The 23140-nt window shown below is 50.1% G+C and overlaps 2 protein-coding genes and 1 pseudogene across 4 annotated transcripts in view; 2 read left to right on the forward strand and 1 right to left on the reverse strand.

The window, feature by feature from the left end:
* WAS (WASP actin nucleation promoting factor) overlaps positions 1 to 1307 on the forward strand; it is a 7949-nt gene extending 6642 nt beyond the window's left edge. For both annotated transcript variants that reach the window (XM_019629605.1, XM_019629606.1), the window contains one exon: positions 1020 to 1307. In XM_019629605.1, coding sequence (XP_019485150.1) covers positions 1020 to 1075 — 56 coding nt within the window. In that variant the 3' untranslated portion in view covers positions 1076 to 1307. The remainder of the gene's footprint in view (positions 1 to 1019) is intronic.
* Positions 41 to 1011, reverse strand: LOC109374778 (60S ribosomal protein L36a-like; annotated as a pseudogene).
* A 5611-nt stretch (positions 1308 to 6918) lies between the features above and the next one.
* SUV39H1 (SUV39H1 histone lysine methyltransferase) lies at positions 6919 to 20225 on the forward strand. 2 transcript variants are annotated; one of them, XM_019629679.1, is made up of 7 exons: positions 6919 to 7097; positions 9164 to 9309; positions 11288 to 11950; positions 17687 to 17833; positions 17916 to 18045; positions 18321 to 18485; positions 18787 to 20225. In XM_019629679.1, exons 1-7 carry the CDS (start codon positions 7079 to 7081, stop codon positions 18918 to 18920), a joined length of 1404 nt encoding a protein of 467 aa, XP_019485224.1. In that variant the 5' UTR covers positions 6919 to 7078; the 3' UTR covers positions 18921 to 20225. The 2 variants fall into 2 exon arrangements, with proteins under 2 accessions (XP_019485224.1, XP_019485225.1); XM_019629680.1 differs by lacking the exon at positions 18321 to 18485 and having other exon boundaries at positions 6927 to 7097.
* Positions 20226 to 23140: the final 2915 nt, after the last annotated feature.

Consider the following 23140-nt stretch of genomic DNA (forward strand, 5'->3'; position numbering starts at 1 on the left):
CACTCGGCCGGCCCGAACCTCAACTTTTTTTTTTGAAGCAAACATATCAAAATTTTATTGTCTTCATGATAAAAATATGAAGCTTAGAACTGGATCACTTGGCCCTTTCTCTTCTTATCTCCTCCCAGTTCAAAATGCTTGCATCTTTTAATAGCCAGCATCCTCTTAGATCTGCAATTGGGCTCAACACATTCAAGCCTCAGGACAATCTTCTTTGTAGTTTTAGCCTTTTTGTGGAAAATCGGCTTAGTCTGCCCACCATAACCACTTTACTTCTTGTCATAACGCCGCTTTCCCTGTGCATACAGAGAATCCTTGCCCTTCTTGTACTGTGTCACTTTGTGGGGCTGGTGCTTGCCACACTTCTTACAGAAAGTCCAGCGTGTTTTAGGAACATTCACCATGTTTGTGAGAGCGCTATCCACATGGAAAGTGAACCTCAACTTTTATGTGACAATAATATAATTAACTCCAACTTTGCCAATAATATTAACGTTAACCCTAGAGTGTGTCCACAAGATTAACATAGATCCATTATATGACAGTATTATAATGAACCTCATTTTTTGACAATGATATTATCATTAACCCCATTATATGTCAACAATATTAAAATTAACCCGCTATAAAACAATAATATTGTAATTTAGGCCACCTTTGCTAATAGTATTTAAATTCGTCCCATTAAGTGACAAACCTGTTAACATTAACCCTTTGTGTGACAATCATATGCCAACTAACCATACATTTTTGACAATAAATATTAACTTCAACTCCAACTAGAACCTGGATCCCAACTATAATCCCTACCTTGTCTTAAACAGAAATCCTAACTCTCTCTCCTCTGAGGAGTCCCCATCCTCATTCAATGCATGAGCCCCAAATCTGATTTCCTAGCAGGAGACCTCAGCCCCCCAGGGCCATGAGTCCTGATCTCTCAGGCCCTAGGAAACCCCTTCCCCCAGGGCTTTTGAACCCTCCTGACCATTCTCAGTTCCACTCTTTCTGTCTCCCTCCAGACGAAGGGGAGGACCAGGCCGGAGATGACGATGAGGACGATGAATGGGATGACTGAGTCACCACCATACCCACCTGTTCTGTGCCCCCTCCCCTGGCAGCCCCTGCTTGCTGCTTTCCTCTCTCCGCTTCCAGGCTCCCAAGATGTATTTCTTCCCCACCAATCTTTCCAATGCTATTACCTCTGACTGCCCCCCACACTTGCCCTAGCAATAGCCACGCCCTTTTTATAAAAAAAATTCTCAGTTCTCCTTATTCAAGGATTTTTAAACAAAAATAAAATATCTGTCTTTCTGTTTCTCTGTATCTCAGTTTGTATATATTCCACATGAGGAAATTTGGGGTCCTTTTTAACCCAAAGTCCCTTTTATTCATCTATCCCATTTCATTTATTCAGCCATACATGTATACAATCCATTTATTCATTTGTTCTCTCAGTCATTTAGCCTTTGTTTCCTTCTGCCCTTCTTTCTTTCCATAAACATTTATTCCCAGGCATTACTTTAGAGACTAGGGATAAAGCGTTGGAAAAAAATGACTAAAATTCTTGCCCTGGTGGGACCAACATTCTAGGGGTGCACATTCTAGGGGAGGAGACAGGAAAGAAAGAGAATCAAATGGAAACCAAAGATAGTTGCAGATCATAAGTGCTACTACCTGCTGAGGGGAAATGACATTTAGATACAGAGGTCAGGGAAAGCCAGTTGGAGGAGTGACAGTTATGCTGGACCTAAAAAGAGAGGAGTCAATCAGGTGAATGTTTGGGGGAAGGGTATTTCAGACACAGGGAACAGCTAGTGCAAAGGCCCTGAGGTGGGGAAAAGCTTGGCAGGAGGCCAGGTGTGGTGAATGAGTGGGAGAGTTATTTATTCATTCATTTACATATTTTTAAAAAACCATTTAATCAACACAATACTAAGTCAAGAGAGTACTAGATGGTCAGACTTTCCCACTCTCCATTCACACAACTCACCCAGGATCCTGATGGACAGGATCCCCCTCTCAGTATTAAATTTTGGCTCTGCCCAGTCCTGAGTGCAAACCAAGTCTTGGCCAATGACAATGGAAGAGGCAAAGACTTACTAATCAGATAGATCTGCTCTAGAACCCAGGCAAGATGCCTTACCTCTGAGCCCCAGTTTCCTCATCTATACACTGGGGTAACAATATGTAACAGATTTCCAACTGGGATTCCACTGGGTCCCCCCTTCTCCTCCTCCAGGACTTGCTCTCCAGAAAAAAAAGGAGCAACTTTTTTGGTATTTAAAGTTATTTCCAAGGGAGTAATTACAAACTCCTGTACATTAAAGCCTAGGTTCGAGGTACCTATTCCTTCCCATTTCTGAACCTGGTGGATTAAAGATCTCAGGTAGTCAAACTTTAGAGGAGGAGGAGGAGGTGGCTAGATGGGGAGAAAGATAAAGGTGAGGAGGAATCCAGAGAGGGCAGGTTTCTTCCATCTACAAGAGGAATGGAAGAATTTCTGAACTATTGAGGTGCAGATTGAGGAATTAGGGGAAGAAAGGAAAGAGCCAGGCGATGAGGGCAACTGGGGTGGCGGTGGCGATCGGAGATATGGCTTTGCCAGATAAGAATTCCCCCAAAGCCAGGGGAAGCTGGGGGAGGGAGCCTCAGGTTCCCTTTAATTCTTTCATTATTCTTCACCCTCTACTCAACTCCCCACCCGCCCTGCCCAAGTCCCCAAGGTGAGCATTGAGTCTAGAAAGGTCTTGTCATATCACTTACCCCTCCCCCCAGCAAAACCCTAGAAATCAGTGTTCCAGGACCCCTTGGGCAGGTTTTGCCCTAGCAAACTTTACACCACATAACTCCTGAATCCCCAGGAGCACCGGCTACAGCAGGCACAGACCTGGGGTAAAAGAATTGACTGTGGGCAAGTTGTTTGACCTCTCTGGGCCTCAGTTTCCTCAGTCTTTAAAATGGGGATTAAAAAAGCTTACTTCACCAGCTGTGGCCAGAATTAAAATAGATGGTGTCTGCTAAGTGCCTAGCTCTTTGTAGGCATCTACAAACATTAGCTGCTGCTGTTGTTGTTATTACTGGGTGTCATTGATCTGGAGTCACCATCAATTATAAAATGCACCTTATTATTATTATTTTTAAAGATTTTATTGGGGAATTGGGGGAGAGGAACAGCATTGGGAAATTGGGGAGGGAGACCAGCCAAGTTGTTGTTCTTCAATCTTCGTTGTGGAGGGCGCCAGTCACCATCTAGCTTCCCGTCGGCAGCTCGTGGGCTCAAAGCTCAAGGTGCTGTGTTCAATCTTAGTTGCGGGTGGGCGTAGCCACCATCCCATACAGGAGTCGAACCAGCAGCCTTGCTGTTAAGAGCACATGCTCTATCCACTGAGCCATCCGGGCAGCAGCAGCACAGCTCGAGGTGCCGAGTTCAGTCTTAGTTGCCTGTGGGCATAGCCCACCATAGAACAGGCAATCTTGTTGTTACACCAGCTGAACAATCCTGCCACCTGTTGGCAGCTCAGTGACAACTCAGCTTGGGCACAGCGTCACTGGCCCATGTGGGAATCGAACAGGCGGCCCTGTTGCTCAGAGCTTGCGCTCTTAAGCCAACTTTTTTTTTAATTATTATTTTTTTAAAGGTTTTATTGGGGGAGGGGAACAGACAACTTGCTGTCCTTTGGTTCTTCAGTCTAGTTGTGGAGGACGTCGCTTCACTGGCCCATGCTGGTATTATCATTGCGCTCTTCCCGGCTGAGGCAGATTGGTCACCGGCCATTGGACTGCTGCTCACAGTGGCTCACGGCAGCTTACGCTGGCTGCTGGCTGCCGGCCACTCACGCTGGCTGCTGACCACTCACGGTAGCTTACAGGCAGCCCACTGCAGCCCCACTGCAGCCTACACTGTCACCGGTGACTCACAGCAGCCCAGCTCCAGGTCGAGCTGTTGTTCACCATCTTAGCTGTAGAGAGCTTAGCATCACTGGCCCTCATGTGGGATCCGAACCAGGGCCCTGCTGCTCAGAGCTCGTGCTCCCAAGCCAGCTCTTAACCAACACGCCACTCGGCCGACACCCTTAAGCCAACTCTTAACCAACTGAGCCACTCGGCCGGCCCCCTGCACCATTATTTCATGTATCACTAAGAAAGACAAAAAAGTACTGTCAATTAAATTATGACCCACCAGTGCATGAGAGATGCAGCCTGATTTCAGAGATATTAAAAAAATAAATGCGGGTGGGCCGGGCGGCGCAGTTAGAGCGCAAGCTTTGAGCAACAGCGTCGCCGGTTTGATTCCCTCATGGGTCGGTGAGCTATGCCCGAGCTGAGCTGCCGATGAGCTGCCAACGGATGGCCAAATGGCTCAGCTGGTGAGAGCGCGTGCTCTTAACAACAAAGTTGCCAGTTCGACTCCCGCATGGGATAGTGGGCTACGCTTCTCCCTCCCCCCGCCCCGCAACTAGATTGAAAGCGGCGACTGGACTTGGAGCTGAGCTGCACCCCCCACAACTAAGATTGAAGGATAACAACTTGACTTGGAGCTGACAGATCCTGGAAAAACACAACGTTCCCTTCCCCAATTCTCCAACACTGTTCCCTTCTCCACTTCCCCAGTAAAATCTTTTTTTAAAAAATTAAATGCTTCTGGTGCCCTGGCTGGCGATGCTGTTCCTTAACCTACATTCTGGTTCCACATGTTTGCTAGTGAAAAGTCACTCCACTGGTCATGGTCTGTATACTCTCTGTATGTGTGCTATACTCCAATATGAGATTTACAATAAAAACAGGTCAAACTTGTGTGGCATGTAATGAATAAAAGTCTGTATTGGCCCCACAGCACTGGGCAAAATAATACATATACTAGGCACTAAATTAACACTGAGCAAACAGACACGTGGCTGGGAGTAGGACACAGTAATAGCAGGGTGGCCTCTTCTGAGGTCTCCTGAAAACATGTTAGTCTTTTTTTAAAATTCATTTACCAGGTTAGCAGGAGCTACCCACTCCAAGGTCACTCATCTGAGGTTTTGTAGATGAAACTACCTAAAGTCACACAATTTAGTAAATGGTGGAGCTGGGATTTGAACCCAGGTCGTGGGGCTACCAGAATCTAGGCCTTTATGCACTATCCTATACTATTTGGGGACTGCCAAGGGATGCTCCCCAAAGACCCCCACATCACCCCTTCATATTCAGGCAGAAAGAGGTCATGCTTTAAACCACTCTCATGGGTTGGACAGGCCTCCTGGACTCCTAGGAGTGGGAGGGTCCTGCTTGTCCAGAAAGAGGAGGGGAATTTGAGGACCAGCATCTGACTCTGTTCTATTAATAGAAGGAATAAAGGAGGGAAGGGGATTCCATGGTGGGACTTATGCTGTTGACCGTTCCATTCATGGCAAGCAGGGACTGATGGAACCTTTCATTTCCCCAAGGAGCTCACAGCTGAACTGGCAGGCAGACAGAATAACTGTTTGGTTAACTGTATAACTCATGGAAATGGAGAGGGGTAGTTTGAAGAACTGACAGTGTGGTTTCCCTATGCTGTGCGGTACTGAATATCTAACTCAATTACAGCCTGCTTTGGACTGGCTGAGGCTGGTGGTCCAACAATGTAGAAGACAGGAATCTTCCTGAGGGACTGACATGCTGGCTGACTGCGGACCCATGGTGTTGTTGCCCACCTGGATGGTGGGATGCTGTGAATGGATGACTGCTGCTAGGAATCATACCTGGCCCAAGGGAGTGTCTGGATGTTACGCTGCCTGGGGACATGTAAAGGAGGGCTATCCTGAGGGTATTTCAGGCTGACTGATGGACAGATCTGTGTCTGTCTGATAGGTATCTGTTCTGGTGACTGATTATCCACCCTGACCGAACCACAGCATGTTTGACAGACCATGTACTCAGTCGGTGAGAATGGCTACCTGGCTGATTGTCAATATGATGAGCGGCAGACTGAACGAGTCACAGGCTGGCTGACCAACAGAAAGATCAGCGTAGCTGCCTGACTCGATAGCTGTATGAGGTTAAAATCACAACTGCCCTGATGGGTCAGAGGGTACTGACTGTCCAATGGGGGGCATGCCTCCCTGAGAAAGGACATACTGCTGAACCACTGACAGGTGGCGTGGAGGTTTAATGCTACCTTTCGTTGCTGTGACTATTTTCTCTGAGGGAATAACTGGCTTATCATGGTGGGAATGAGGGGGGAATGACAGTCATTGACAACTAACAGTGGATAGTGTGACTGCCTGACAGAGCTACTTGAGATGCTGACAATGGCAGCCTGGCCAGATGTAATGGCAGCCTGCTTGCAGGCATGGCTAGTGGCTAGGGCTGCCTGAGCCGGGTGTGAGATGACTTCCCCAGGGGGATTCAGAGCAGGTGCCAGGCAAGGGTAGACGGAGAGACTGCTTGTTGAGTGACTGCCAGTGTGAAGAAGACACAATCTCAGGCAATGACAGGGTGGCTGACTAGCAGTGTAGCTGTTAGTAAGCACTGTATGTCGGCCTCAAGGGACTTGCCGCTGGCCCAAGAGCAGGGACGGCTGTTGCTGGTGACTGTCGGTATGAAAGGGGGTAGGGTCTGACTAGACAGTTGTGGTGACTGATCCATTGTGTGATTTGAGTTGGGGCTTATTTGAGACTGAGCAGCAGTCTGGCGCCATAGTTCACCTAGGAGGAGAGTCACGGCCTGCTCTGGGTTAAAATGTGGTGACGGGCTGCCTTACGGAGATAATTGGGGGCCTGACAGAACGGAGGATACCCCCCCGCCCCCACGTCTGGCTGGCTGACAACGGGATTGGCTGACAGCATGACAGACAGACTGGCGGACAGTCACGGCCTCCAGCAACCTCCGCCGCCGACGCCCAGACGCACGCTGGGAAAGCGCCGGCGAGCACCCGCCTTCGGGACCGAGTGTCGAGTGGCGGGAGGGGTCCGGTCACGGCTTGCCGGTTGGTCCGCGGGGGCGCTGCTCGCTATACGGCACGGCCAATAGGCTGCGCGCTCTCGGCCACTCCCGCGCGAGCTCTCTTCTCGCGAGGCCGGTTAGGCCCGAATGTCGTTAGCCGTGGGGAAAGATGGCGGAAAATTTAAAAGGTGAAGCAGTGGTGGCAGCGGCGCGGGCCCGGTGGCCGGACCGGGTGGGCTGGAGGGGTCGCGTCGCCGGCTCGGGGCCCTGGCGTCCGAAGCCACGGATCTGAAAGCCCGGCGCCGAAAGGCTGGGGCTCGGGAAGCGCGGCCCTAACGCGCGGGGCTGGGCGGGGCTGAGGGGAGGGGGCGCGTGCTTTGGAAGGCGGTGGGCGCGGGGCGAAGTGGGGACTCGGGAAGGGGGCGCGCGCCTCGGATCGCGACCGAACAGCGCGCGCACGCGCGGGGGCTTGTAGGGGAGGCCGCGCCCGCGCGCGGGAAAATCGGTCGTCGGTGACCGTTACCCGCTTGGTGTCCACGCGAGACGCCGGAAGGGGAGGGAAGGAAGGGGACGGGCCTCCTTTTCAGAGTGGGGGGACAGGGGAATCTTGGGGGGATGGTATCTCCTCTCAGCGTGATGGGGGAAGGGTCTGTAGTAGAGAGGACTCCCCCGGGAAGATGGGGAGGGGGCTTCCCGAATGGGAGAGCTGGACTCCCTCGTGTGCAGGGAAAGAGGGGTGACTTTCTCAGTATGTTGGGAGGGTGGGCTCCTCTGGGTGAGGAAAGCTTCGGGAATTATGGGTTCCACAAGTGTGAGGGGGACCTCTGAGGAATAAGAGAGTCCCACCTGTGGTTAGTGGGGCACCAGTAGCTGGAGATGTGGGGTGGGATCACTTTAGTGGGGTTTCAAATGCAAGTTAAAGGGTTTGAAAGGGAGAGACGTCACAAGGAGAGGAAAGCGTGGGCACAGGCCGAGTCTCCACTAGGCCTGCCTCAATGTGTGAGAGGGGAGTGCACACGAAATAATTTTGCAGAGCTCTTGTACGTTTTTAGATTGACATCTAGAGCATTTCGTCAGAGTTTAAATGTTTGATTTTTGTAGTGGGAGATAGAAAATACTAATAGAATGAGGACTGACTGCATTTGGAATAAGTGTTGTGTGAAATGATCTGATAAAATGGTTTCTAAAGCACATTAAGAATGCCTTGAATCTTTGACTCAGAAGGCTTAAAAAAAAAAACCTGTCTTGAAAATTTTTGGTAGCCCCAGAAACATTCCAGGTATAATTAAAAGCATTATTGTCACTAACCTATTGCTGTTTTGCCTGTTTCTGAATTCCTTTGGGCAATGTTTACCCTTCACAGAAATGTGGATGAGACAGAGAAAGTCAAAATGCAATGTGAAAAAAATGTACCGTATGGATTTAAGGCACCCCGACTAATCTTTAAGGGGGCTTCCTGTAATCTAATACCACTCTACAATCTCTTATTCATAATTTCAAAATCTAAAAAGCACTGAAAACTTAAGTTTGGTACAACTTTCAGTGGCAAAACTAGATTGTAAGGTGGAACTATTCAGTGTGGCTATCTTACATCTTTATTTCTCCTATTTAATGTGAAAATTCAGACTTTTGCTGCAGAATTATTAAAGTGTTTGATTATGGCTTGAAGCCCCTGACCACACTGGGGGTGTTAGGTAATATATGGGATACTACCTATAACTACACTTCTAAAATTTAAAAAAAATTGAATTCCAAAACACATCTGGCCTCGGGGATTTCAGATGGGGATTGTGGGCCAGTCTTTCCCGTATGTTGGTACCCTGGAGGTTTTAACCCCATCCCACCTAGGCCCTTGGGGCACTTCACCCTACTGAGGGGGTGGAGGGGTGGTTCTTTTGCAAAGTGTGCAGGAGGAGGATTAGGTCGTGAACACTAGGCAGCTTTTCAGGCAGTTTTAGGAATGGTAGAGAAGGAGTTGGAAGCTCTGGGAATAAATTCCTTTAGGACAATCCATGCAACAGATCCCACTTTGAGGTGTGCTGCTCCAGGAGTAGCCTTGGACAGAGAACCGTGGGTTAGTAGGTAGTGACACATTTTTGTGGCATAAAGATCTTAGCATTGGGAAGGCCTGTAGATTAAATTTCACTGACTCTGAGGCAGTCCTTTGGAAGTTCCAGGAAGGATTTGGGGTATGCTTTGACTACTGGGCTCACCAGGATGCCCAGTAATTGTTCTTGTGGCCCCCTTGTTCTAGGCTGTAGTGTGTGTTGCAAGTCTTCTTGGAATCAGCTACAGGACCTGTGCCGTTTGGCCAAACTCTCCTGCCCTGCCCTCGGTATCTCCAAGAGGAACTTCTATGACTTTGAAGTCGAGTACCTGTGCGATTACAAGAAGATCCGCGTGAGTCTGGGGTAACCATGGCTGGGGCTGGGGGTGTCTCAAGGAAGCTGGTTTCCTACCCCCTTGCCCCCCACTGCCTGCATCTGTTTCCGAAGGGAATTTTCTCCTCCTATCTCTCTATCTATCTTAATTTCTGGTGTATAAAACAACATCATGATTAGACATTTACACTCCTTATAAAGTGATAACCCCAACAAGTCTACTACCCATCTTGACATTGTACATAGCTACTACAATACCATTGACTATATTCCCTATGCTGTACTTTACAGCCTGGGACTATACATATACATATACAGTAATACCTTGTTTAGCGAGCATAATTCATTCTGGAAACAAACTACTCATATTGCAAGACATCGCTCGTTTACCACGTTAAAGTGTATTAGAGATATTTGCTCGTCTTGTGGAACACTCACAAACCACGTTACTCGCAATCCAAGGTTTTACTGTACATATATATATATTTAATTTTTATTGGGGAACAGACTGGTCATTGGTTACACATTGCTTTCATGCTACAATGACATAGTCAACTCTTTTAAGGAGGGTGCAGCTCACAGTGGCCCATGCGGGGATTGAACCAGCAACCTTGGTGTTATCAGCACCCTGCTCTAACCAACTGAGCTAACCGGTCACCCCCTATATTTTTAATTATAGTTAACATTCAATATTATTTTATGTTAGTTTCAGGTGTACAGTACAGTGATTAGGCATTTATATAATTTATGAAGTGATACCCCTGATAATTCTAGTACCCTTTTCTCCTCTGATCTTAAAAAAAATAGGATTAGTAGGCTCTCTTTTCATCCTCATCTTACTGGTGGGGAAACTAAGTGGCTTTCTGAGGGAGGCAGAAGCCAGGGTGAATCCCCAAATAAGTCTCTCCTCCCACCTCCCTAAGAATACAAACCAATTGCAAAGATTGAGCTGCTGAGCTAGGGAGTGGAGATGAGGATAGCTAATGATTATTGAGCACTTTCAGTGTGCCAGGCAGTTCCTCGCAGAAACTCATTTAATTTCCCCAGCAACACTGTGAAATGGGAACTGTTAATCATGGCCAGAGGAGGTAACAGCAGGATAGTTAAAAGAACAGACTGGAGCCAGCAGGCTTGGGTTCAAATCCTGGTTGTGTAACCCTGGAATACTTCCCTAAATTCTCTGTACTTCATTTTCCTCATCTGTAAATGGGGATACTTAGTAGTATCTACCTCATATAGAATTGTGAGGACTAAATTAGTTAATAATACTTGTAAGTTGCCTAGAACAGTATGTGCTACATAATGAATGTTAGAAAAATGTTAGTGTTTTTCCTTGTTTACAGATGAGGAAACTAAGGCCCAGCAAAGTTAAATAACTTGCTCAAGGCCACACAGTTAGGGAGTGGCAGGTTCAGAATTTGTGACTAACTAGTTCCTGTGTAGTTACTAACCAGAATCTGTGTAGCTAAATTGTATCCTATTGCTGCCTCCCAGCAAGAAAAGGTCCCTCTGGCTGCTATGTAGAGAACCGACTATAGGGGCAAGGGTGGAAGCAGGGGGACCAGTGAGGAGGCTACTGCCACAGTCCAGGCCAGCGATGATAGTGGTGGCAGTGATGGTTGGAAGTAGTCAGATTCTGGATGTAGTCTGGAGGTGGGGCTGACAGGATTTGCTGAGGGTAGATGTGGGGAGTGAGCAAAAGGAATCAAGGATGACTCCAAGAGTTGAGGCCTGAACAATTAGCAAGAAGGAGCTGATGATAGGGAAAACAGAGCAGGGAGTAATTTGGGAGATTAAATTAAAAGTTGTAATTTAGACAGTAAGGAGAGCAGGATTTGAACCTAGTGATCCTAACTTTATTGCCTGTGCTTTTTAACCAATGCATGTAGTCATTCCAGAAAAGGGTGGGGAGTGGTTTGGGTGTCATCCATTGGCTTTGGGATGGCCCAAGGGTCTCGCCACTTATGGTGCCCCCATCCCCCTGCCTCCACCAACAGGAACAGGAGTATTACCTGGTAAAATGGCGTGGGTACCCAGAGTCAGAGAGCACCTGGGAGCCACGGCAGAATCTCAAGTGTGTGCGCATTCTCAAGCAGTTCCATAAGGACTTAGAACGAGAGCTGCTCCGGCGGCACCAGCGGTCAAAGCCACCCCGGCATCTGGACCCAAGCTTGGCCAACTACCTGGTGCAAAAGGCCAAGCAGAGGCGGGCACTCCGGCGCTGGGAGCAGGAGCTCAATGCCAAGCGCAACCACCTGGGACGCATCACTGTGGAGAATGAGGTGGACCTAGATGGCCCCCCACGGGCCTTTGTATACATCAATGAATACCGTGTTGGTGAGGGCATCACCCTCAACCAGGTGGCCGTGGGCTGCGAGTGCCAGGACTGTCTGTGGGCACCTGCTGGAGGCTGCTGCCCCGGGGCATCGCTGCATAAGTTTGCCTACAATGACCAGGGCCAGGTGCGGCTGCGAGCCGGGTTGCCCATCTATGAGTGCAACTCCCGCTGCAGCTGCGGCTATGACTGCCCCAACCGCGTGGTACAGAAGGGCATCCGCTACGACCTCTGCATTTTCCGCACAGATGATGGGCGTGGCTGGGGCGTCCGCACGCTGGAGAAGATCCGCAAGAACAGCTTCGTCATGGAGTACGTGGGAGAGGTAGGGAGACAGGACCGTGCGTGTGTGTGCAGCTCTTCCTACCATGTGTTCCCCAGTGTGTGTGCTCATCACTTCTCACTGTGTGCCTGCAGTTTCCCTGCTTTCCCTGTGGAAAGGTGTTGGGGGGGCATTTAGCACAAATGCTGGGGACATCCTGGCAGGGGAGCGGATTGCAAGCTGATAGTTAAATGCACATTGAAACACTTCTGGACTGGGTTGACTTAATAAGGATACCTAGCAAAGAGGAGAGTGGGAACCGAAATCCAGGTGGCATTCTGTTTAATGGGCAGTGTGGTCTGCACAGGGTTTGGTCACCTGAAAAGGCACTTCCTTTTCTCATTTACAAGGGTCCAGATTATTGCCAAGCAGTGTCTGCCTGGAAGGAGCACATTCTGGAGTAGGATACAGACATGCTTGGCGGAGGTTGGCTGCTTCCTCCTCTAGACTTGTAAGACACTGGGGAAAGGCTAGCTGTACTAGGCAGTCTAGCCATCATACCAGACAACCTACAAATCTTAGTGGCTTTGTACATTACAAGTCTGTTTGCTCCTGTAACAGTCCAGCATCAGTGTTTGAGTGGTATCCTTCCACACAGCGGCATGGCCACCTAGGCTCTTTCCCTCTTGTGCCTTTGCCATGCCTGAGAGAGAGAGAGCCTTGGAGCCACCTCTGATCCTCAGCCTGGCCTGACAAGTGGGCCGAGAGTCGGGGGAGAAGGGGACGTTTCTAATGGGCCAGGCCTGGACACAGTGCACATCCCTTCTGCCCACATCCACTGGCTGGAACTGAGTCACTGGCTTTATCTCTGTGCAGGGGAGGCTGGGAAGTGTGATTTAGCCGTGTGGCCAGGTGGAAAACAAAAGGGGGTTTGGGTGAATAACTAGCAAGTGTCTGCAATGGCAAGTATCAACATTCTGAGGTCGGGGGCAGTGGGCATTTGGGGTGGGGCACTTCTTCGTTATGTAGGACCATCTCATGCATTGGGGAACACTGAACATTCCTGGACCCCTTAAATCCATGAGTGTGCCCTGTTATGGTGACAGCCCCAAATTCCTTCGTATTTCCACAGGTCTCTTAGGGGTTGCTGTGGTTGGGAAGTGATAGAAATTGGTCTCAAGGACACACCCCTGAGGATGTCCACACTGTAGCAATGACACTGATAAAGAGGAGAGGCTATCATTCTGACAAACTATAAAGTAGAGAGGGTTGTTCGGAGCCCCCGGGAAAGAGACAGTCTAGAGGCAGAGCAGTCCACACTGCAGAGGAGCCTGACAGTGTGGATGAGATGTCCATATCCCAGATAATCCTGGTGGTCTGGTAGAGGAAATGTCCACATGTCAAAGGACCTGATAGTCTGGGGAAGGAGGAGGTGACCACACCTCAGAGGGGTCCTGACAGTCTAGAGGAGGAAGGTCCTGACAATGTGCAGGAAGAGGTGTCCATGTCCCAGCGTGATCTAAAGGAGAGTAGAGTAAGCTCTCCACTCTCCAGAGGACCCTGGTGGTCTGACTTAGGAAGTGTCCATATCCACATTGCCCTGACAGTCAGGAGAAACCCAGAGGGATTGTGACAGTCTAAAGGAAATCAGGTCTACACCCAAGAGGACTCTGACAGCTTGGAGGAATTGTCCACACCCTCAGTGTCCTGACACTCTGGAGGAGGTGTTCAGACCTCAGAGGGGCACTAACAATGGAGAGGAGATGTTAACCCCCCAGAGAGATGTCAGCAGTCTGGAGGAGGACATGTGCATACTCCAGAGCCCCCGACTGTCAGGAGGAGGAGGTGTCCTGACCCCACAGGAGCCTGAAAGTCCTAGAGGAAGTCCAGGGCAGGTAGCGTCTCCAGCCTCACTTGACTAACAGGTGAGGAGAAGGAAGAGTGTGCAGCCCCCAGGCACCCCAAAGTCCCCTGGGCTGGGAACTTTTCTGGCTGCTCTTCCTTAGTGTCCTTACTCCTCTATGCTGTGAATGTTGGGATTTCCAGAGACCCTCTGGCTCCCTGTCTTCATGCTTCCCACTCTCTACATTCTCTCTGAGCTATTTCTTGGCCTCCTGCCACATTCAGCGACTTCTAAGCCCCCCTCCAACACCCTTAGGCCCGTGGAGCCTTCTGATGGCAACAGAGGCCCCCAAACACTGCCAGAACCAAACTCATCTTCCTGTACCCCGCTGTGAACAAGCAACATGGCAAAGTGAGCAGGAGTGTGGAACCCAGGGCCTGGCTGCCCAAGGTTGAACCCCAACTGCACCACTCTTCAGCAGTCACTTCACCTCCTTGTATCTCAGTTTCCTAATCTGTAGAATGGGAACGATAATAGCACCCACCTTGTACACTTGTTATAAGAACTAAATGAGGTGTGACATGTAAAGCACTTAAACAGTGTTCACTATACAGTAAGTCTTCAATAAATGTTAGCCATTACATCCCAAAATTCAGAAAAGTTTTTTGTAACCCATCTGGCTATAAAACCTAACTGGGCCTGATATGAACCTATTTATAGTCTCTTTTTATCCCACTTGGTGTGAATATTCATAAATTTCATTGCAGAAATACTAATGTACTTGACTACATGGTACTGTCCCAGACCCTCCCTAGTGTTACATAATCGAGGGCACACTCCCCATACCTGTTCACCATGCTGTCATTTTACAACACTGTTGTCTCTCTGGCCTCCACCTCTGCATTGACAGTCCTTCCACATGAGCTGCCCTTCCTCTCCTTTGCACCTTTCCACCTTCCCTCAAAACATCCCCACCCTCACCTAACAGAGAACAATAGCCTGTTTTCTCCATTCTAAACATGCATTTCTTCATATTTTAACAACTCTGACATGACGACGAGTCTCCATTCGTTCAGTTAAACGATGGCATAGCATCATTTAATGAGCAGCAGTTTCTCCTTTCTTGGGAAGGAGCCCGTAAACTAAGGGAGCATCTTAGATTTCTACAATATACAGGACTCAAGCCTGCCTGACACTGCCTGATGCCCTAACTAAAACAAAACCAGAAACACCTTCACATCCCTGATCTCGCTGAACCTTAATAACAGCCCCTGCCAGGCTCCAGGATTGTTGTCATTGTCATCCCCATTGTACAGATGAGAAAACAGAGGCCCAGCGCAGTGTAATAAAGTGCTCAGAGTCATTAAACTAGTCAAGTTGCGGGGGGGAAGCCCAATTGTCTAAAACTGGTGCCCTGCCAGACCTGGTGGAGTTTTTTTGTTTGTTCTCTGTTGTTTTTGGCTGAGGAAACAGGTACAGGGAGAGAACATTCAGGATCCCATATCCAGGAGGAGGCAGAGCAGCAACCGAACTTTGAGTCTTCTGGTTCCCATTCATGTCAGTACCCTTTCCAAGCTGCCAGCTTATAGCCCATGTTCTCCAGTCATTCTGGAGAGCTGCTAGGGAGCAGAGACCTGGACTGTTTGTTCTGGAGTTCTCACGGTGGCCCAGCCCTAACAGAGTGGAATAAAGACAGCTAGAAGGAATGGTTTGTGCCCTGAAGGGCTTGCAGTGTGACTCACTCCTGGTGAGACTCTAAGCAGGTAGGGACAGAACAGGCAGGAAGACCAGACTGGGGAGGTGGTGGGGGCATTCCCTCTGGTTGGGGAGGGGCTAAAAGGAAAGAGCTGGCTCAGGCCCCACCCAGTATGCTCCTGAGCCCAGCAGAGGCTGCACTTTGATCCCAGGGCTTCAGAGAGGCTGCAGTGGGTAGCGACTGGGGGGTTCAGGAAGGCTGCACAGAGAAGGAACATCTGCTGGAGCTGACACCAACAGCAAGACTGCACGGTTCTCCAGGAAGTGGGGGCAGACTGGCCTTGACATTCTTTCTTCTCAAAAGGCTTCTTTGCCTCCTGTTGTGTCCCTTAGGAGAGAGTCCCCACTCTTCAACCTGATGTCAAAACCCTTTTATGATCTGCAGCGTGCTTTAGAGGCGTCTTCTTTTCCATTGCCTCTCAAACTCAAAGCACTCTTGCATTGTGGGTGTCCAAGTCCCTCTCTCTGTCACCAGACTGACCCGTGAGGGACAGGACTGGGCCTGGTCCATGTGATTCTGTCACTAAACTGACCCCTGCGGTCCAAGTTTAGTTCCTGTGTTCCCTCAGCAGACACTGATTCCTGAGTGGTGGGACCAGGCACAGGGTTAGGCTCATAAAAACCCACTGAATGAAAGAGTGAACAAATAAAAATTTGGGGTGTAGGGGAGCCAGGTCCCTGAAGGAAGAGCTGGATTATGGGGCAGTGTGACCTGAGGGATAAATCTTGGTCTTCTAAAGGTATTGTTGATTCAGGGAGAAGAGGCAGGGAGGAGACAGGACACTAGCGTGGCCATTCTGACTGGCAAAAACAGAGGTTGCTCAAGACTGGAAGGGGACAGATTTGAAAGTAGGAAGAGCATGGCCACTGGCTGGCATGAGGGCGAGCAAGGAAGGAGGCCAGTGGGGTGGCTCCAGTGTCGGGCAGGGGGCTGGAGATGGGCAGTGGGTCTCCAATGAAGGGAGAGGGATGAAAGCAAGGGTGTTGGGGGGAGAGTGTTTGAGTTGCCTGTAGGAGCACTGCTGGACAGAGGACAGGTCACTGGGCTAACAGAATAAAAGCATTTCTTGTGAGTCTGCTGTGTACACTGTGCTGGCTGGCACATGTCTTTGAGGGGTAGGCAGAAACCTGGGAGTGGAGAAGGAGATATGCCTGGTCTGGAGGGACCCTAGGCTGAGGAGTGGGCAGTCTTGGGTACCGTGGGACCCTCACCCAGAGGCAGGCATGCTCGACTCCAGTTGGGGATTACCAGAAGGCTGTGGTTGGCCCCAGGGGGTTTCAGAGGGGTCTGTGAGCTATGGAGAGGAGAGATCGGGCAGGAAGTGCGATGGGAATCAGCAGCATTTGGGAGGCAAGGCCAGGTCAAGGCCAGGATGGTGGAGCAGCTTCACCTTTACTAGCACAGCAGGGGGCCCAGCACTGGAGGAGGAGAGGCCTCCTGCTGTCTTAAATACCAGTTGTTGTCACTGTGCAGACTCCGGACTGAGGGACGGGCTCTCACCTGAGCTCCTACGTCCTGTCTTTCATCTTCCTTTTCTGAGCTTTTGGCCTTAGGCTCTTCCTTGCGATCTGAGATGTGAAGGGGTCTTGGTCTTCTCTCCAACCTGGGTCTTTCATATTAAGCTTCTCTCTGTGTTTCTCACTCTCTGCCTCTAGCTCTCCTGTCTGAGCGTCTCTCCTGTTCAGTCTCCCTTTCCCCACCGGTCCAGGGCTCTTCCTTCTCATTTCCCATGTCCTTTTCACTGCTGTGTGCATGGCCTGTGCTGGCTGTCCTCTTGTGCTGGGTCCTGCAGTGCCTCAGGCCCTCTTGCCCTGGACCAGTCCGCCTCTCTTGTTCTTCCCCACTCTCCTCTCCCTCTGTTGAGTCCTGGGTCTTTTTCTTTGGTGCCCTTGATCTGGGTCTGTGTCTCACCATGGGTCTCTCACAATGGGTGTTTGTCTGTCTGTGTCACTGCTGGACCTTGTGGCCAGCCTCCACCCACTATTGAGAGACTCTCCAGATCATCCAGAGGCCTGGGGAGGGATGGGCGGCGGGCAGCTCCCTAAGAAGGGCTGACAGACCCCCCGCCTCACTGCCTGCCTTGTGTCCATGCCTGCCATCCCTGCTGAGCTGGCCACATGGGTAGGGGTGCCTCCCTGCTCACTTGTTCTTTTCCTGCGGGCTTTCCTGAGCCTTCTTGGCCAATCCCTCCTCTCCTCAGATCATTACCTCAGAGGAGGCGGAGCGTCGGGGCCAGATCTACGACCGCCAGGGTGCCACATACCTCTTCGACCTGGACTACGTGGAGGACGTGTATACCGTGGATGCCGCCTATTATGGCAACATCTCCCACTTTGTCAACCACAGTGTGGGTACCCCACAGGCGGGCAGGGGGTTGGGAGGAGCAGGCTGGGCCCCTCCTCACCCTGCTGCTGTTCTTTTTGTCCCAGTGTGACCCCAACCTCCAGGTGTACAACGTCTTCATAGACAACCTTGATGAGCGCCTTCCCCGCATCGCTTTCTTTGCCACAAGAACCATCCGGGCAGGCGAGGAGCTCACATTTGATTACAATATGCAAGGTGGGGGTGGCAAGGGACTGGGGGAAGGGGCACACAATGACATGGGACATGAGGACCCTTCCCCAAGGAGCTTTAAGATGCTCTTTTTGACTCCCAGTCTCCCATCTGGACTCCTGGACCCCTGCCCACTCCTTGGAGGGGGGATCCCTTCATTCCCAACCCCTGGACCCCAACCCTGAGACACTCGTACCAACTTCTCCTAAGACTCCTGGGGGAGGATATTTGGCTTGAGAGTTAAGACACTTCTGACTCCAATCTTGTCTGAATTTCCCCAGTCACCCAACTCTCCCCGCTCCTAACCCTCTTTGGCCTTCCTCATTCCAAGCCTCTGGACACCCTGTGGCCTCCAGCCAGTCCCCTACTTGACAAACTAGCCACCTCTGAGACACTCAAGGGGGGATCTTTGACAGGAGAGTTCAGATGCCCTTCTGGATGCCCAGGTGACCCTTCATTCCTGGACCTCTGCCTGACACATCCCTCCTCGTTCTCCCTGAGCCCCCTGTTTTCCCCCACAGCCCCCAACCCCTGGCCATCTTCCTAACACTTGAACACCCTCCAGTGCTGAGCCCTGGCCCTAGCCCCAAACCAACAACTCCACGACCCACTCCTGACCCAAATCCCAGACCTGCTCCCAGTCCCCAAGATCCCTGGGTCCCATGGTAAAGGGGTAGTGGGACACTTCACCTAGGCCTTCTAACAAGTCCCCTCCCCCTTCCGCCCTCCCTGGCTATGACTCCACAGTGGACCCCGTGGACATGGAGAGCACCCGCATGGACTCCAACTTTGGCCTGGCCGGGCTCCCTGGCTCCCCCAAGAAGCGGGTCCGTATTGAATGCAAGTGTGGGACTGAATCCTGCCGCAAATACCTCTTCTAGCCCTTCGAAGTCTGAGGCCAGACTGACGGTGGGGGCCTACAGCTACCCATCCCACCCACCCACTACCCACTGCTCCCCTCCTGTTGAGGAACGACTGCCAGGGTCTCCTGCCTGTCTCCACATGTCCCCACCTGCCCCGTGCTAGGGGGTTGTAGTGAGGACTGACTCCAGGAATTCCCCCTCCCTGTAATTGGTCAACACCAGGACTTTCTGCAGTTGGGATTCATGGCCTGTGAAGGAGGTACAAGGGGCGAGCCCCAACCCAGCCTCAGAATAGACAGATACTTGGTTTTGCACCTGCTTATTTTGCCTGGAGCTTGAGGGGTTGGTCTGTTGTGGACCCTCTCCCTACTGCTCAAGAGTGGAGAAGCCACCCGAGGGCAGGCTGACCTCAGAGGCCAGACTTCCCAGCCCTCTTGGATCCTCTGCCACAGAAATTTTATGCTAGGGAAAGAAAGGGGCTCTCCAGGGCTGGGGACTGAGGCTGGTTTCTGCTCATGCTCACATGCCAGCTGTGCATCAGAACTAGACACCCACTGGAAGCGGTGTGGACGCCCATGGCCCACTGGCCAATGAAAGGAAGGCAGTCCAGACTCTAGCCCTTATGGTGGACTGGCATTGAGCTCTGCCTTTGGGGTGCACAGAAGGCACCTAGGGCCCCTAGGGAGGTTCTGGGAACCCTGCCCTGGGGTATGCTGGGACTACTCAGAGCTGGAACCAAGATCTAGCTATGCTGTAGATAGCACTTAGGACAAAAATTATTGATGGGGTAGTGATGAGGTGTCAGGAAGTGGGTGGAGCACCTGGTCCACGTGGATTGTCTCAGGGAAGCCTTGAAAACTGTGGAGGTGGATCCCAGAAAAGGGCCTATTGGCAGAAGGCCAAGTACAGGCCAAGAATGGGGTGTGGGGATACCTTACCCATGAAATGGTGAGGTGCCAGGGAAGCCCCTGCCACCTGCCAGCTCCAGGCCTCAGACCTTTGCATTCACCTTGGGTTCGCTGGTTATAAAAGTGACCCACCTACAGGTGTACAGAAGGCAAAGGCTCTCATGGCTGCCTCGCCTCTTGCTTCCCCTGTGAAGTCTCTAGGAAGCCTTCCCTGACTACCTGTGCCCAGATTGCCCCTCCGTGAGACTGTGTGCCCTGCTACCAGATGCCATATCTGTGTGGCTGTCTGTGTGTCTGTACTCCCTGCCCCCAGAATTAACTTTCAGGCATGAACTGAATCTGATTTTTCTCCTGTAAATTCCTTGGCCCTACCCATCCTGGGTGAGCATCAATAAAATCATGTTGACTGAATAAACCAAGGTGTGGGATTGAAGACCTCGCATAGATGGGGGTTGGGGAATGAGAGGCTGGGAGCTGGGGTGCCCAGAGATATTTTCCTCAAACCGTAGCCATTTGACTATAACGCCCCCGCCCCCCCACACACAGTACCACTTGCCCCATCATCCACCAAAAAGGAAACAAAATCCATTGCTGTCTAAATGGATAAAGCATTATCATTTGCCACAAACAAAAATAAGAAGTAAATAGAGTGGAAATGCAGAAATATACAATTCTAGCTGGACCCTCCCCACTCTTAAAGGCTTTGAACCCAAAGCCTGCCTACTCCAAGAGAAGTCTGCTTTTATTGTATTTATATTTTCTGCAAATATTTATTGAGCCCCTAGCATGTGCTAGGGTAGAAAGCAGAAAAGGAGATGATGTTTCAAATACACGTATTTGTTTTCATCATCCCTCAACCTGAATGTGAGCCTGGGCCTTTTGTTTTTTGCTCAGAGACCTCACACACAGTGACACAGATAGTCAAAGATTTCAGAGACCTGACACACAGGTGACAGAATCCTAAACAGCTGAGACCACTACACACGGGGAACCTAAGACATAGGCTTCCAAACAACTCAGACCACATACCCTGGGTATTGACCCCAGACACATCTGGGATACACATCATACAGCTAAGAGATCTCTTACCTGGATACAGGCCCTGAATAACAGGCTGCACTGAAACTAGGGGACCCAGACTCCGAAAGAGCGCCAAGACCTAAGTGCTGTCTCCTACATTAGGATTCAGATCCCAAACAGCAGAGAACTTTCTGGGATAGAAATGAACAAACATCTCAAAGACCTCACAAGCGGGGATACTGCTACCCAAGTTATTTGGAGCCTTCACACCCTGATCATCTATTCCCAGACTGCCCTCAGCCTGGGACAGATCTCCAAACAGCTGAGACGTCACACCCCAGACACACCGCCCAAACACCTGAGAGGCCTCACACTCGGAACACAGATCCCTAAGTGATTCTGAAATCTTAAACCTTGGACACCCCCCTAAATTGCTCAGAGACATGCTGGAAAATAAAGCACTAAACATCCCTGAGGTCTCACTCGCTAGAACATGGAGCCACAAACTCAGAGCCTCAAGTCTTGGACACAGACCCAAAAGAGCTTAGAGATTTCACAGACCAGAAACAGACCCTGTTCAGAGAATTCTGACCCTGAGAAACATCTGTGTACAGCTCAGAGACCTCACACTTTTTGACACAGACCCCAAAATGGTTCAGAGTGGGACACCCGAGGAAAGACTACCCAGTACTTCAGAGACCTTGAGTTTTATAACCCACACACCCGAAATTGTGACTACAGAGCCTGCACAATGCTGAGACTTCACAGCCAGGGCTAGAGACCCACCAGCTTCTCAGAAAACTCACCAACTGGGGAGAAAGCTGGACAAACAATTCAGAGACCTCACACCCTCTTCTCAGACCACCAGACAGCTCAGAGACCTCACGCTGAATGTGATACGCAAGAATTCCCAAATCCCACACTCTGGAACACAGGCCCTAAACCAGCTCAGAGACATCATGCTCTCGACACAGATTCCTGTTCAGAGATGTCATGTACTGGACACAGATTTCCTAAAAATAGCTCAGAGCCTTCACACACTGAGATTTATCCCCAAACAGCCTAGAGGCCTCACTCATTGGTTCACAGAAGAGCTCAGAGACCTGAAAATCTGGATACCAATCCTCTACATAGTTTAGGGGCTTCATACCTTGTGATACAGACCCCAAATATCTCTGAGATCACACATTCTGGACACAGACTCCAAACAGCTTAGAAACTTCACATTCTAGGCTCACGTCCAGAAACAGCTCAGCATCTTCACACTCTAAACACAGACCTCCAAATGATTCAGAAATATCACATCCTGGACCCAGACCTCAAAACCATTCATGGAACTCACCCTTTGTACTCATATCCAGAAAGATTTCAGACATCTGACACTCATGGACACAGATCACCAAACAGCCTGGAAACCTCACATTCGATGTAAAGTCTCCACAAACAGCAGAGAGACCTCATAACTGGAACAAAGACCTAGAACAGCTTAAGGACCTTACATCATGGACACAGGCTCTCAAAGGCCTCAGAGAACTTCTAACCTGGGAGACAGACACAAAACAGCTCAGAGACAGCACATCTGGCTACATATGCCCACGCAGCTCAAACACCTCATGTCATAGGACACACCCTCAGAGAGTTCATTAACCTCACAATCTAGAAAGCAGACTCTCAGGTTTTCCAGAGACCCCACATATCACACAATACTGAAGCACTGCAAATTAACAAGACCCTTAAGTAGCCAAGAGACATCATAAACTGGTAACAACTCCAAATGACTCAGAGACCTCAAATACTGGAAACAGACCCCTAATAAGTCAGAGACCTCATACCCTGGAACTGAACTCCCTCAACAGGAACTGCCTTGCCCTTGGAAACATACCCTAACAGTTAGGGACCTCGACACTAAGGGATACGGAGACGGGAGAGCTCACACTCTGGGACACACTTCAGAGGTCTGAAACAATGGAAACATGTCAAAATTGGGAAACAGATCCTGAAACTGCTCTGAAAAATCACACCCAAGTACAAAAGCCACAGCATCATAGAAAACTCATTCCCTAGGACATGGGCTAAAAACCGTTCAAGGGGGTGACACCCTGAGCATAGACATTCAAATACATCAGTCCTCATACCTGAAAGGAGGGACTTCAAAATAGTTCAGAGACACCATACCCTACGCAGAGCCCACCACAGCATTAAAAGATTTCACACACTGAATAGAGACCTCCAAACAGTTCAGAAAACTCACTAACTGGCAGTCATGCGCATGCACACACACACACACACACACACATCATTGAGAGCTCA

Source organism: Hipposideros armiger, unplaced genomic scaffold, assembly GCF_001890085.2.
Source record: "Hipposideros armiger isolate ML-2016 unplaced genomic scaffold, ASM189008v1 scaffold_862, whole genome shotgun sequence".
Lineage (NCBI taxonomy): Eukaryota > Metazoa > Chordata > Mammalia > Chiroptera > Hipposideridae > Hipposideros > Hipposideros armiger.